General features: G+C 45.1%; 1 protein-coding gene across 3 annotated transcripts; it reads left to right on the forward strand.

The window, feature by feature from the left end:
- Window positions 1-2,986: 2,986 nt before the first annotated feature.
- Window positions 2,987-10,394, forward strand: LOC118363484 (ETS-related transcription factor Elf-2-like). 3 transcript variants are annotated; one of them, XM_035744387.2, is made up of 9 exons: window positions 2,987-3,418; window positions 4,028-4,111; window positions 5,549-5,756; window positions 6,488-6,601; window positions 6,793-6,909; window positions 7,862-7,951; window positions 8,133-8,325; window positions 8,624-8,860; window positions 8,987-10,394. In XM_035744387.2, the coding sequence occupies exons 2-9, from the start codon at window positions 4,037-4,039 to the stop codon at window positions 9,690-9,692; spliced, it is 1,740 nt and encodes a 579-aa protein (XP_035600280.1). In that variant the 5' UTR covers window positions 2,987-3,418; window positions 4,028-4,036; the 3' UTR covers window positions 9,693-10,394. The 3 variants fall into 3 exon arrangements, with proteins under 3 accessions (XP_035600280.1, XP_035600281.1, XP_035600282.1); XM_035744388.2 differs by having other exon boundaries at window positions 2,987-3,205; XM_035744389.2 differs by having other exon boundaries at window positions 2,992-3,418; window positions 6,491-6,601.
- Window positions 10,395-15,971: the final 5,577 nt, after the last annotated feature.

Raw genomic sequence — 15,971 nt, forward strand, 5'->3', positions numbered from 1 at the left:
TTGAACCATTCCATTGTAGATTTTTCTTTATGTTTTGGATCATTGTCTTGTTGGAAGACAAATGTCCGTCCCAGTCTCAGGTCTTTTGCAGACTCCATCAGGTTTTCTTCCAGAATGGTCCTGTATTTGGCTCCATCCATCTTCCCATCAATTTTAACCATCTTCCCTGTCCCTGCTGAAGAAAGGCAGGCCCAAACCACGATGCTGCCACCACCATGTTTGACAGTGGGGATGGTGTGTTCAGGGTGATGAGCTGTGTTGCTTTTACGCCAAACAACGTTTTGCATTGTTGCTAAAAAGTTCAATTTTGGTTTCATCTGACCAGAGCACCTTCTTCCACATGCTTGGTGTGTCTCCCAGGTGGCTTGTGGCCAACTTTAAACAACACTTTTTATGGATATCTTTAAGAAATGGCTTTCTTCTTGCCACTCTTCCATAAAGGCCAGATTTGTGCAATATACGACTGATTGTTGTCCTATGGACAGAGTCTCCCACCTCAGCTGTAGATCTCTGCAGTTCATCCAGAGTGATCATGGGCCTCTTGGCTGCATCTCTGATCAGTCTTCTCCTTGTATGAGCTGAAAGTTTAGAGGGACGGCCAGGTCTTGGTAGATTTGCAGTGGTCTGATACTCCTTCCATTTCAATATTATCGCTTGCACAGTGCTCTTTGGGATGTTTAAAGCTTGGGAAATCGTTTTGTATCCAAATCCGGCTTTAAACTTCTTCACAACAGTATCTCGGACCTGCCTGGTGTGTTCCTTGTTCTTCATGATGCTCTCTGCGCTTTTAATGGACCTCTGAGACTATCACAGTGCAGGTGCATTTATACGGAGACTTGATTGCACACAGGTGGATTGTATTTATCATCATTAGTCATTTAGGTCAACATTGGATCATTCGGAGATCCTCACTGAACTTCTGGAGAGAGATTGCTGCACTGAAAGTGAAGGGGCTGAATAATTTTGCACTGCCAATTTTTCAGTTTTTGATTTGTTAAAGTTTGAAATATCCAATAAATGTCGTTCCACTTCATGATTGTGTCCCACTTGTTGTTGATTCTTCACAAAAAATACAGTTTTATATCTTTGTTTGAAGCCTGAAATGTGGCAAAAGGTCGCAAAGTTCAAGGGGGCCGAATACTTTCGCAAGGCACTGTATATGGTACCAGTCAAACGTTTGGACACCTACTCATTCCAGAGTTTTTCTTTATTTGTACCTATATATTTTTTTACATTGTAGGATAATAGTAATAGAAGACATCAACTGTGAAATTAAACATATGGAATTATGTAGTAACCAAAAAAGTGTTAAACAAATCAAAATATTTTATATTTGAGAATCTTCAAAGTAGCCACCCTTTGCCTTGATAGCTTTGCACACTCTTGGCATTCTCTCGACCAGCTTCATGAGGTAGTCACCTGGAATGCATTTCAATTAACAGGTGTGCCTTGTTAAAGTTAATTTGTGAATTGTCTTTCCTTCTTAATGCATTTGAGCCAATCAGTTGTGTTGTGACAAGGTAGGATAGGTATACAGAAGATAGCACTGTTTGGTAAAAGACCAAGTCCACATTATAGAAAGAACAGCTAAAATAAGCAAAAATAAATGACAGTCCATCATTACTTTAAGACAGGAAGGTCTGCCAATTCGTAAAATGTTAAAGACTTTGAACGTTTCTTCAAGTGCAGTCACAAAAACCATCACGTGCTATGGTGAAACTGGCTCTCATGAGGACCGCCACAGGAAAGGAAGACCCAGAGTTACCTCTGCTGCAGAGGATGAGTAATTTACCTTCCTCAGAAATCGGCACTTATCTGCACCCCAGAAATGGCAGTCCAAATAAAAATCTGTCCCTTGGTCTGATGAGTCCAAATGTTAGATTTTTGGTTCCTACTGCCGTGTCTTTGTGAGATGCAGAGTAGGTGAACGAATGATCTCCGCATGTGTGGTTCCCACTGCGAAGCATGGATGAGGAAGTGTGGGGGTGCTTTGCTGGTGAAACTGATTTATTTTGAATTCAAGGCACACTTAACCAGCATGGCTACCACAGCATTCTGCAGTGATACGCCATCCCATCTGGTTTGCGCTGAGTGGGACTATCATTTGTTTTTCAACAGGACAATGACCCAACACACCTCCAGGCTGTGTAAGGGATATTTGACCAAGAAGGAGAGTGATGGAGTGCTGCATCAGATGACCTGACCTCCACAATCACCCAACCTCAACCCAATTGAAATGGTTTGGGAGGAGTTGGACTGCAGAGTGAAGGATAAGCAGCCAACAAGTGGTCAGCACATTTGGGAACTCCTTCAAGACTGTTGGAAAAGCATTCCAGGTGACTACCTCATGAAGCTGATCGAGAGAATGCCAAGCGTGTGCGGAGCTGTCATCAAGGCAAAGGGTGGCTACTTTGAAGAATCTCAAATATAAAACATATTTTGATTTGTTTCACACTTTTTTGTTTACTACATGACTCCATATGTGTTATTCCATATTTGATGTCTTCACTATTATTCTACAATGTAGGAAATAGTAAAAATAAAGAAAAACCCTTGAATATATGTGTCCAAACTTTTGACCGGTACTGTATATAGGGGCTTGTTCTGTCATGTGAGTGGATGGCTTGCCACTGTGCAATGGCCTAGCATGGGCCAGAAACCGACTGTGAAACAACATTGCTGTTTTTCTGAAATAAAGAGGGAATCAAAAAGGAATATTTCGGTTGTCTGTTGCTTTACTTTTTGTGTCTCAACTTTGAAACCCCTCTGCCATGTCTGCTATTGAAAACCCAACACGGCACTAATTATGTCCTGTATGCACTACCTTTGTCATAGTAAACCCACTAAATTTGTCCCCAGGCTCAATTGGGGGATGAGAATATAAACTCGCAACCATAGGAATACAACACAATATTCAGACTGACGCTCATGTAGTTAGTTATGACACACCAGCAGTCGTCCAGTAATCACAATGGATGTATTCATGTAGCCATTTCTATTTACAGAAGTGTTCTGAAAAGGGCTTTATCGACCAGTGAGTTTTTGTATCGACTGGGGCCACAAGCCAGGGGCTCGTAGCTCTGACGTCATCAGTGCCAATGTGTCATTCGCTTTCGGGCTCCAGGAGGTTGACCTGACTCCCTCCGCGAAGAGACGGCGCGCAGGAAAGCAGTGAGATCGAAACATCCTGTAAAACAGAACTAACGTAAACAAATGCAATATACAGCATTTTATTATTGTTTGTCAGTAAAAATGTAAATTTTGCTACAGCTAGCTTGCAAACAGTTCCGAGTATTTCAATTGAGGAGCAAGTCGACGTCGGTCTGGTCAACTTGGATAGCTAGCAGTTAGTTTACACAGCTAACGTTAGGCCTAGCGTGAAGCTATCCACCGCAGGAAAAGCAACATACGAAGGAAGGTAAGGGACGTTATTTTTGCGAGATTTTACACAATACCATTATTGGATATGTGATATTTATCGGGCAAATATGGCCATATGATATCCAACTTTAGCGTTGCTAGCTAACAAACCATCTAGCTAACGTTCGCTATTTTAGTCTGTTGGCCGCTAACAAGCTAGCTATCGTTATTTAACTTGCTTCTATTTAATCTCTATAACACACACAACGTAGAACACACGCCTAACGGTATATACCAGTCAATGTACAGTTAACTAACGTTACTGGCTAGGTAACTAGAGCTAACGTTTGTAACAGTACAGGCCGGAAACGGCTCAAATTATGTAAACATTGGTGCACGCTTGTGAACGTGACGGCCGAACCAGCAAGTATTGGATTATACAGTGTGCACTGTTTGCTCCGTACTAGTCATGGAAAAGGGTTTCAAATGATCAATTTCGCACTATTATTATGTTGGATACATTTACGTTACTGTTAGTTTAGTTTCTCAGTTAGCAGTGAAGAAGATACTAGTACTTACTTTAGGGCCCGATACAGAACTATTCCTAGTCTGTGATGGGGAAGAGGGTGGCTCAGGTTCCCTTCCTGAAACTGTTTTATTCCCGTAGGAATGAGTGATGACCTCTGTTGTGGTGGCAGATGGTGGAGGGAATATGGTGGAGTACGTCACTGTCATGGAAGAGACTGAGCAGGTAAGATAGTATCACCAGGATTACCCTAATAGCCTGTCCGGTGAAGGAAAGTTGGCCTATTTGGAAAAAGTATATGACAAACAGTGGCACTCTGAATAACCTAAAATGATAACTCCCAAATTGTTTTTTCACAGTCAGGCTAACCCAAACTTCTGTGCAAGTAGGCTAATAATAGGCCTACTATTGAAACAGATAAATAGGGCTGTCAACTGAATCAGAAATTCAGAAAGTTATTTTCTTAATTTTGATTCAGGTTCTCTCTCTCATGCTAATAGAAAAACAAAATTGGATGTTCCAAGCCCACAATAATGCTTAAACCACATCAGGATACAAATTTGAGGTCTGGGAAAAATTGAAGAAATAAAGATTTGAGTCTAGTTACCCGTAATAGCACTGCACAGGCACCTAGCATTGTTTTTTCTGTAGTGCACATGCAATGGAGTTTGCAAAACAAATGGCCACTGGATTGATGCTAATAATCATGATATCATTCTGGGAGGTAGGCATAATCTACTTTGTAGGTAGTTAACATTTAATTAAGGTTTTTGCAAAAGCCTTTCCATCTACCAGAAGGCTGTTAGCATTACTATATTTTTTCCTGTTCCTGACTTGTTTGAAACCTGGGTGTTTTACTTCATATTCTGAGGCATGTCTTACCTTGCTTAGGCATGTTTAATCTATAGCCAAAACCTCACCATAGAAACGTGGAGGCAATTATTTTATAAAGACTTCATGTGCACTCGCCTGTTCTATTGGCTCTCAAATCAACTTTCTTTCATTGTTTAGCAGACAAAGGCATTATGCTAGTCATATTAGCAACCCATGATAGTTGTTGCATCTTTAGATCTACCCTCTTTCTACATTTCTAGCTGATATTTACATCTCTGTTCATGAAACCGCTTGCATGTGCAGTGCACATTTTAGAACAGTGTTTTCCCACAAATTTCATTTTGGAACTTTTGTGCGTAGGCATACCGCCATATGCACATTTAATAGTTGATCAACATTTTAAGCTAAACATTCTGACCTGTTCCATCAGCCTTATTAATTAATACAGCGTATACCTCCACTACACTACTTTGATACTCTTCGTGGGGATTAAGACATGAGTATACGCAATGACCACTGAAAAATAAGTCAGTATACGACGTATACCCACCACTGCCTGGCCCTAACCTTCCCTGTACAAAAAGGTATTTCACTTGCTATACCAGCGCAACCCAGAAGCCCATTCTAAATGTAAAGCAGTAGGACCACGGCTGATCTCATCAACATGAACAATATTGTGAAGTGAACCAATAAATAACTTGTTTGTCTGGTGACCACGGCATCTCTGTCCTGCAGTTTTGTGGAGTAAATAATTAAATGTTCAAACATACACACAATGGACTTTTCAGCTTGCGCCTCCCTCAATGTGTCTCTCTGTCCTGTCTCCAGAGTGAGGAGGGGGAGGTGGTGCAGGAGATAGTGGAGACAGTAATCGGGGAGGATGGGGAGGAGTATCCTGCTGTGGTGGTGGAGGAGGTTCCCAGTGCCCAGGTGGAGCAGTGCTACGCTGCCCAGGTGCTGGTCTACGATGACGGGACCTACCTGATGCAGGATGTGGGAGATGAGCAGGAGGTGGTCACAGAGGTGGTGGAGACAGGTGAGAGGGCTGCGGTGGGAGAGGTGGGGGTACAGGGTTGGCCAGTGACGTGTTTCAGCAGTGAGATGGAGGGTTTGGATTGTGTCGATAGAGAGAGACGTGCAAGGGTTGGATGCTTAATCATCGTTTTAGAGAGGTAGGCAAGAGGAGTGTGTGTGTGTTAGACATAACTTAGCTCCTTAAGAGTTGACATTGCCACAGAGTACTAGTGGGACAGTGTTGTTTCCATCCATGACCATCTCAAGAAAGGACATCTGGTGGTGTATAAGCTGAGCCCATTGGAAGAATGACAGAAGCCATTGATGCTTGAGGGAGTGGACAGTTTTATTGGATGTTGACCAATGACCACCCGAAAGATGAAACTACTTCTGTAGGCAGTTGTTGCTATGCACGATCAAACATGGAATGGGAGGAGGGTCGTAAAGGGGAAAAAAAGTGTGATAAAGGCTATACAGTTTACTACCCTTTTCTCAAAAGTACAGGTTTACTTCGCCCCACCCCTCATTTTTTACAGAAAGACAACAGCTGTCTTGCCCAGCTAACTGTTTCCAATGGGTATTGTTTGTGGTGTCTGTGGTTGTAGGGCCCCAGCCATAGGTCGGTATGGTTAAATAATCATTGAAATAAACTAGTTGAATGAACATTACATTGACTTGAAATGTAGAATGGATTTTCACTTCTCTAACCTCTCTCCTTCCTCCTCTTCCCTCATCGCTCCTGTGTTGTCGTAGTAGAGGTGTCATCACACGGGGGCACCATGTGCTTTGATAAGACCTTCGAAGCGGCCGAGGCCCTTCTTCACATGGACTCCCCTAGCAGTTTCCATGGAGACCGCAACAACACAGGTAACCACTCAACCCCTCCCATACTGGCCTTGCTGGGGACTAGGCATTACAAGTGGGTAGGACATGATGCCGACTGTTTTTTTAAATTTATTTTTGCCGTGTAACCTGTCAGTTACCATTTGCCAGTCTTGAGTTGACTCACTGCTCTGTGGTTGTAATAATGAGAACTATTGTTTCTGTGCGTGTCTCAGTGGAGGACGTGATGATGGAGACCGTGGTGGAGGTGTCTACAGAGTGTGAGCCCATGGAGGAGGACAGCTTCCCTATACCCCCCGACTACGAGCCTCCCTCAGCCAAGAAGAAGAAAGGTCTGCTTCCGGCACCAACCGAATGCTTTCGTACCATCTGTCTCTGTGTTGATCACCGAGTCCAACCCAGTAATAAAAGTTGTATATTATAAATCAAATTTTAGTAGTCAAATGCGCCGAGTACAACAGGTGTAGGTAGACCTTAGTGAAATGGAGCCCCTAACCAACAATGCAGTTTAAAAAAAATATGGATAAAAGTAACAAGTAATTAAAGAGCAGCTGTAAAATAACAATAGCAAGACTATATACAAGAGGCTACCGATACAGAGTCAATGTGCGGGGGCACCGGTTAGTTGAGGTAGTATGTACATGTAGGTAGAGTTATGTGACTATGCAGATATGACAACAGAGTAGCGGGGAGGGGAGGGTAGGGGCAGCAATGTAAATAATCTGGGTAGCCATTTGACGAGATGTTCAGGAGTCTTATGGCTTGGGGGTAGAAGCTGTTTAGAAGCCTCTTGGACCTTGACATGGTGCTCCGGTACCGCTTGCCGTGCGCTAGCAGAGATAAGTCTATAATGAGGGTGGCTGACTTTGACAATTTTTAGTGCCGTCCTCTGACACCGCCTGGTGTAGAAGTCCTGGATGGCAGGAAGTTTGGCCCCAGTGATGGACTGGGTCGTTCGCACTACCCTCTGTAGTACCTTGCAGTCGGAGGCCGAGCAGTTGTCATACCAGGCAATGATGCAACCAGTGATGCTCTCGATGGTGCAGCTATAGAACCTTTTGAGGATCTGAGGATCCATGCCAAGTCCTCTGAGGGGGAATAGGTTTTTTTGTGCCCTCTTTACAACTGTCTTGGTGTGCTTGGAGCATTTAGTTTGTTGGTGATGTGGACACCAAGGAACTTGAAGCTCTCAACCTGCTTCACTGCAGCCCCGTTGATGAGAATGGGGGCATGCTCGGCCCTCTATAGGAAGTGTACTAAGTTGTTTTGTTTGTTTCCTTGCAGGTGGAAGGAAGTCGAAGACACAACAGCCTCAGCCTGACACCAACTGCGCCATTGACCTGGGGATCAGGAAGAGACCCAGAGAGGGAAAAGGTACCCCACACAGCAGGGGCTAGGGTTTGTCAAGCCCATGAAGGATGCTTCTCTACGTAGAGCAACTCAAGCTAGCAACTCACACTCAAGCTAGAAACTCACACAGGCTGATTCAGGAATCAGCCTGTGTGAGAGGTCCTCTATGAATGATGTTGGTCTTCTCTCTCCCTCCGTCCTCCAGGAAGCACCACCTACCTATGGGAGTTCCTGTTGGATCTCCTCCAGGACAAGAACACCTGTCCCAGGTACATCAAGTGGATGCAGCGGGACAAGGGCATCTTCAAACTGGTGGACTCCAAGGCGGTTTCCAAACTGTGGGGCAAACACAAGAACAAACCTGATATGAACTACGAGACCATGGGCAGAGCACTCAGGTAACCACGGGATACCATTCTGTTTGATAGGCAATTCCTCAATATGGTTAGTGAGTAAGGCTGGCTGTTGTTGACCCAACATATCTTTACTACTTTTATGCTAAGGAATGACTAATGACATTCAAAATTTTGGCTAGAATGCCTGTTTAAAATGCATTCATTTGACCCTTTTAAAGTCCCCTTTTCAAAATACATGCTAGGCTGTGACACTTCTGTTAAATTACATCTTGGGTTGTATTTCCGCACGTATTCTGAGTGTAAGTGCAGTCGTCTGACTGGTAGGTTTGTCCCTGTCTAGGTATTACTACCAGCGGGGGATCTTAGCAAAGGTGGAGGGTCAGAGACTGGCTTACCAGTTTAAAGACATGCCCAAGAACATCAGGGTGATCGACGACGGGGATGAAGAGGGCGAGGAGGGTGAGGGGGAACCCTCTGAGGACCACCGGGCGGTCCAGACCCTGACCCTTGACCCTGCCACCTCCACCCAGACAAAGCAGAGCTACGTCACTGTCGTCCCCGCTGCGTCCGGCAACAGGTGAAGCATGATTAGTCATGAAATAATTATGCATTCTCTCTCTGTGTACATCTTCATACAAATGCACAGTGAACTCATTTGGAAGGTTCATGAATAAATCTGTTTTTGTTTCTGTCTGATGTACAGGACCATGCGTTTGGCCATGCCCATGGTCATGACGACGACGCTGGGTCAGATGACCATCAACTCCTCCACCGTCTTCACCACCCAGGCTCCCATCAACCTGGGCAACGCCCACGCCAGCGGGCCCAAGCTGGTGATCCAGACCCTGCCCACCATGATGCCCTCCGGGGCCAAGAGCGGAGAGAAGATCACCATCATCACCATCCCGGCGGCCCAGCTAGCTCAGCTAACGCAGGGCAACCTCTCAGCCCAGCTCTCAGGCCAGCTAGCTCAGCTCATACAGACCAAACCAGTCACCCAGCTCATACAGGCCAAACCAGTCACCCAGCTCGTGCAGGCCAAACCAGTCACCCAGCTCATACAGGCCAAACCAGTCACCCAGCTCCTGCAGGCTAAACCCGCCACGCTCCAGATAATGCAGAAACCAGCCCCTCCGCTCATACTAGCAAAGCATGTGAGACAGCCCCCCAACCAGCAGCCACCTGCGGCCTCCCCTGTAGGTATACCACAGCCCCCTCCCTCCACTGCCATCACCACCCCTGTACCAACCCCCACTACACCTCCTGTAAAAGAGGCCATCTCACCCCCCACAGCCCTCCCAGAGTCCACCCCATCCCCTCCTTCAGCGAGCACGGAGCCCTCCCAGTCCAGCCCGGAGGACCCCTCTGCCTCGGAGTCGGCACAGAACCCAGTGGCCCCTGAATCTTGAGAACTTGAGGCCCGAGAGCTACTGACTCCATATTGACACTGTTTGAAGTGGAGTCTTCACTTCCCATCCTTCTCTCACTGGGCAGTGGAGCTGTTGGACCATATAGAGTAGGAGAGCTCTGAACTGGACCTCAGTTGGAGCGCCTAGCTACCAGGAAGCTAGTCTTCAAACTGGAGCTGTAGTGACCTCCGTATCAGAAAACCAGGAAGACACGAGAGGAAAAGGGACTTTGTATACATACCCTTTAGAAGCTCGTTGGAACTCAAACAACGGGCAAGCCTTAGATTGTAAATTGAAAATCCTTTTTTAAAATCAAAAGCATAATATAAGGAAGGTCTTTGTGTAAAACCTTTTTGATACTCTGCAGCAGGTTACGTACGATGTATTCGAAGTTCGATGCAACTGCAGTTCTTTTGTATCATAGTTGGAATCTTTGCTTTGGCTTTTCATCTGACTTTGTTGGTTCCCATTCTCAGTCTCTGTATAGTAGTACAGTAGTACCCCACAGCACTGTCCCTCAACACTCAATGTTCTCTTGTGTTTCTTTTTTTTTACTGTTCAGGAATGGGAGCGAAAGGATGTTTGTGTCAAGAAAAGACAAATCTAGATAGTATATTCCACATTTATGCTATTTTCTTGTACTCGCTGTATTGATGTAGATTTAAACTGAAATGTATTATAAAAAACTAACATGAATAGAAACATCTTGTCTCAGTCAATGCTTGTTGGCACTGAATCGCTTTCAAATAGTTACAAATATTCAGTTGGATCTAGTTGGTCTTGTATACTGTAAATGTTTTGAAGCTGAGGTTCCTGTACGGCTGCAAGGCCTGGACCCTGACAAGCGTCTAAATGGTTGCTACACAAGTGGGCTGAAAGGTGAAAACGGTCCATCGGTCAAAACACCTGTATCCTCCTTAAACCAACCAGGTCTCGCAATGCTCACATTTGTTTTTACATAAAATAGGGAAAATTCGAACTTTTTCTGCGTTATATTCATCTCCAGTACCACCCCAACATATGTGAAGATGGCACATTGTTTGTAGTAATAAAATTAGTTGGCCATGCCTACTCATAATTGGTTAAAAATCACACAATATGGTCATTGGAAACACTTATGTGCCCACTTTCACTCCGTGGCAAAAGTCCCTGTGAATATATGCTGACATAGCAGTATATGACATCCTGCTGCTAATACTATTGTCTATACCAGGGGTTCTCAAACTTATACCAGCCTTGACTAGGCCATTCCAAGACATTTAAATGTTTCACATTAAACCAGTAGTGTTGCTTTAGCAGTATGGTAAGGGTCACTGTCCTGCTGGAAGGTGAATTTCTGTCCCAGTCTCAAATCTCTGGAAGATTGAAACAGGTTTCTCTCAAGAATCTCCCTGTATTTAGAGCCATCCATCATTCCTTCAATTCTGTTCAGTTTCCCAGTCCCTGCTGATGAAAAACATCCCCACAGCATGATGCTGCCACCACCATGCTTCACTTTGGGGATGTGGTTCCCGGGTTGATGAGAGGTGTTGGGTTTGCACCAGACATAGCGTTTTCCTTGATGGCCAAAAATCTCAATTTTAGTCTCATCTGGCCAGAGTACCTTCTTCCATATGTTTGGGGAGTCTCCTACATGCCTTTTGGTGAACACCAAACATGTTTGCTTATTTTTTTTCTTTAAGCAATGGCTTTTTTTCTGGCCACTCTTCTGTAAAGAACAGCTCTGTGGAGTGTACAGCTTAAAGTGGTCCTATGGGCAAATACTCCAATCTCCGCTGTGGAGCTTTGCAGCTCTTTCAGGGTTATCTTTGGTCTCTTTGTTGCCTCTATGGTAATGCCCTCCTTGCCTGGTCCTTGAGTTTTGGTGGGTGGCCCTCTTGGTCCTTGAGTTTTGGTGGGTGGCCCTCTTGGCAGGTTTGTTGTGTTGCCATGTTCTTTCAATTTTTTAATAATGGATTTAATGGCGCTCCGTGGTATGTTCAATGTTTGATATTTTTTTAATAAACCAACCCTGATCTGTACTTCTCCACAACTTTGTCTCTGACATGTTTGGAGAGCCCCTTGGTCTTTATGGTGCCGCTCAAAAAAATACATCCTAGATCTGAATGAAATATTCTTAAATACTTTTTTCTTTACATAGTTGAATGTGCTGACAACAAAATCACACAATTATCAATGGAAATCAAATTTATCAACCCATGGAGGTCTGGATTTGGAGTGACACTCAAAATTAAAGTGGAAAACCACACTACAGGCTGATCCAATTTTGATGTAATGTCCTTAAAACAAGTAAAAATGAGCCTCAGTAGTGTGTGTGGCCTCCACGTGGCTGTATGACCTCCCTACAACGCCTGGGCATGCTCCTGATGAGGTGGCGGATGGTCTCCTGAGGGATCTCCTCCCAGACCTGGACTAAAGCATCCGCCAACTCTTGGACAGTCTGTGGTGCAACATGGTGTTGGTGGATGGAGCGAGACATGAAGTCCCAGATGTGCTCAATTGGATTCAGGTCTGGGGAACGGGCGGGCCAGTCCATAGCGTCAATGCCTTCCTCTTGCAGGAACAGCTGACACACTCCAGCCACATGAGGTCTAGCATTGTCTTGCGTTAGGAGAAACCCAGGGCCAACCGCACCAGCATATGGTCTCACAAGGGGTCTGAGGATCTCATCTCGGTACTTAATGGCAGTCAGGCTACCTCTGGCGAGCACATGGAGGCCCCCCAAAGAAATGCCACCCCACACCATGACTGACCCACCGCCAAACCGGTCATGCTGGAGGATGTTGCAGGCAGCAGAACGTTCTCCACGGCGTCTCCAGACTGTCATGTCTGTCACGTGCTCAGTGTGAACCTGCTTTCATCTGTGAAGAGCACAGGGCGCCAGTGGCGAATTTGCCAATCTTGGTGTTCTCTGGCAAATGCCAAACGTCCTGCATGGTGTTGGGCTGTAAGCACAACCCCCACCTGTGGACGTCGGGCCCTCATACCACCCTCATGGAGTCTTTTTCTGACCGTTTGAGCAGACACATGCACATTTGTGACCTGCTGGAGGTAATTTTGCAGGGCTCTGGCAGTGGTACTCCTGCTCCTCCTTGCACAAAGGCAGAGGTAGCGGTCCTGCTGCTGGGTTGTTGCCCTCCTACGGCCTCCTCCACGTCTCCTGATGTACTGGCCTGTCTCCTGGTAGCGCCTCCATGCTCTGGACACTACGATGACAGACACAGCAAACCTTCTTGCCACAGCTCGCATTGATGTGCCAGCCTGGATGAGCTGCACTACCTGAGCTACTTGTGTGGGTTGTAGACTCCGTCTCATGCTACCACTAGAGTGAAAGCACCGCCAGCATTCAAAAGTAACCAAAACATCAGCCAGGAAGCATAGGAACTGAGAAGTGGTCTGTGGTTACCCACCTGCAGAACCACTCCTTTATTGGGGGTGTCTTGCTAATTGTCTATAATTTCCACCTGTTGTCTATTCCGTTTGCACAACAGCATGTGAAATTGATTGTCAATCAGTGTTGCTTCCTAAGTGGACAGTTTGATTTCACAGAAGTGTGATTGACTTGGAGTTACATTGTGTTGTTTAAATGTTTCCTTTATTTTTTGGAGCAGTCTATATATACACACACACACATATACTGAGAACATGTGACAGATCATGTGACACTTAAAAGTCCACCTGTGTGCAATATAATTATGGGACTTCTGAAGGTAATTGGTTGCACAAGATATTATATAGGGGCTTCAAAGCAAAGGGGGTGAATACATATGCACACACCACTTTTCCGTTCTTTATTTTTTTCATGTCACTTCACCAATTTGCGTATGTGTCCTCCGAAACACAACCAAGCCGCACTGCTTCTTTACACAATGCCACTTAACCCGGAAGCCAGCTGCACCAATGTGTTGGAGGATTCACCGTACACCTGGCGACCGTGTCAGCGTGCACGGCCCGCCACAAGAGTCGCTAATGCGCGATGGGACAAGGACATCCCTGCTGGCCAAACCCTCCCCTAACCCGGACGACACTGGGCCAATTGTATCCACAGTACATCACACGTCATGTATTCCCCCAAAATAAACTGTGGGTCTCCCGGTTGCGGCCGGCTGCAACAGAGCCTGGACTCGAACCCAGAATCTCTAGCGCCATAGACCACTGCGCCACTTGGGAGGCCCATGAGTCAGTTTTAAAGCTTAAACTACAGTTTATTTTGGGGGAATACATGATGTGTGCAGTACTGTGGTCACCAATATCCCTGTGAGTCTCCCAGGCCCATGTTGCCCAGGGTTATTGCCGTGTTCACATGCTAGTCGGAACGACTAACATGCTAATTGGTTGTAGTGGTGCCGCGTTCAACCAGTTAGCAAGTCGGACATTTGAGTTTCCTAGTTTCGACTAGCACATGAATGCTGCAAAAATTGCACAGAGACAATTTGTTTAACCTGTTTAGTAATATTCATATATATTTTAACATATCTGCCCTGCAGGTCCCCACTTTAGCTGCATTTTTGTGGTGGAAAAAGTACCAAATTGTCATACTTGAGTAAAAGGTAAAGATCTTTTCTATTAAGGTGACTTAAGTAAAAGTCCCCCCAGTAAAATACTACTTAAGTCTAAAAGTATTTGGTTTTAAATGTACTTAAGTATACAAATGTTTTATTAAGCAAACCAGACTGCAACCATTTTCTTTTTTAATTTATGGATAACCAGGGGCACCCTCCAACAGCATTAACAAACAAAGCATGTGTTTTTAGTGAGTCTGCCAGATCAGAGGCAGTAGGGATGACCACGGATGTTCTCTTGATAAGTGTGAATTTCACAATTTTCCTGTCCTGCTTATAAGCATTCAAAATGTAACAAGTACTTTTGGGTGTTAGGGAAAATGTATGGAGTAAAAAGTACATCATTTTATTTAGGAATGTAGTGAAGTAAAGGTGAAATTGGTCAAAAATATGAATAGTAAAGTATAGATACCCCGCAAAAAAACTACTTAATTAGTACTTTGAAGTATTTTTACACCACTGCTGCATTTAGACAAGCAGCCCAATTCTGATCTTGTCTTCACTAATTGGTCTTTTGACCAACCAGATCAGCTCTGAAAAAGAGCTGATGTGATCGGTCAAAAGACCAATTAGTGCATAAAAGATCAGAATTAGGCTGTGTGTCTAAACACAGCACTTGAGAACCCCTGGTCAACACTACAAGGCAGTGTTTCTGATCGTTGCTATTCTATAGACTAAATGGCCAACAAAAGGCTTTAGAAGTGAGGTGTGAGCATTTATTCCCAAAAGTCATTTGACTGAATGTTGATGCTCAAGCATTTATTCAGCCTGGGCGAAGGTGATACAGAATATTAACATAACTAGCTACACAAAGTATCAAACACTAAAATAAATACACAGGACATTTATTTATTCTGTACTCACTGGCCATCTAGCTGCCACAGCACGGAAAATAGCAGAGTTATATAATTATCCACAGGATTGATGTTATCCTATTCTTCAGTTTCCCCCTTTACATAAAGAAAAAATCAAGAGGGATAACATCACACCTGTGTCAGAAACTCTTTTCCCCTGGAGGTAGTCATGTTTCTGCAAGTGCTGGTTTTTAATATATACAAAAAACAACTACTCCCCGGTGTCAAGTCTAAAATCTAATCTCACCACCAGGTCAAGTAAAATAAGAATTCAGTTATCTTGTACCACAAACCCATCCAGTCACTTTTCCTTCATTGTTCTGAACTGTGACTCTACTGGCTGATACCTCTGTGATAGGCAGCCTACATCAGCCTATGGGGTTGCTCCCTGAAGCTGACATCACAGAGCAGTGAGAGGTGGTCGGAGGGGTAGTGGTTTGAGGGGCAGGCGGTCAGGTCCTAGCTCTTCCTCAGTGGGTATGTCCAGCAGGGTATCCACAGTGAAAGCACCGTGAGACTACCAGGTGTAGTCCAGGGTACTGCAGCTCTCCCCTGAGGGACGGATCTTCCAGGTAATGAAGACCGGCTCCGTCTGCCCATCTGCACACAGCAGCTTATAGGCTGAGTCCAGACCCAGGGTGCAGGAGATAAAAAGCCTGTACACGTCCTCCGAGGGCTTCAGCGTTAAAGACACTATCAGAGGCACCCCACTGTCCCACTCCCTCCCCCAGCTCTAAGCCAGCCGGCTGCGAGGTGATAGCCTTCAGGCTCTGCAGCAGGTCTGCCCCTCCCGGGCACCCCTCAGCCTCTCCCAGCTGCTCCTCAGGTGAGTCACGCCTTCAGGTGGGTCACGGCCATGCACA

This window comes from Oncorhynchus keta, chromosome 30, assembly GCF_023373465.1.
Source record: "Oncorhynchus keta strain PuntledgeMale-10-30-2019 chromosome 30, Oket_V2, whole genome shotgun sequence".
Classification (NCBI taxonomy): domain Eukaryota; kingdom Metazoa; phylum Chordata; class Actinopteri; order Salmoniformes; family Salmonidae; genus Oncorhynchus; species Oncorhynchus keta.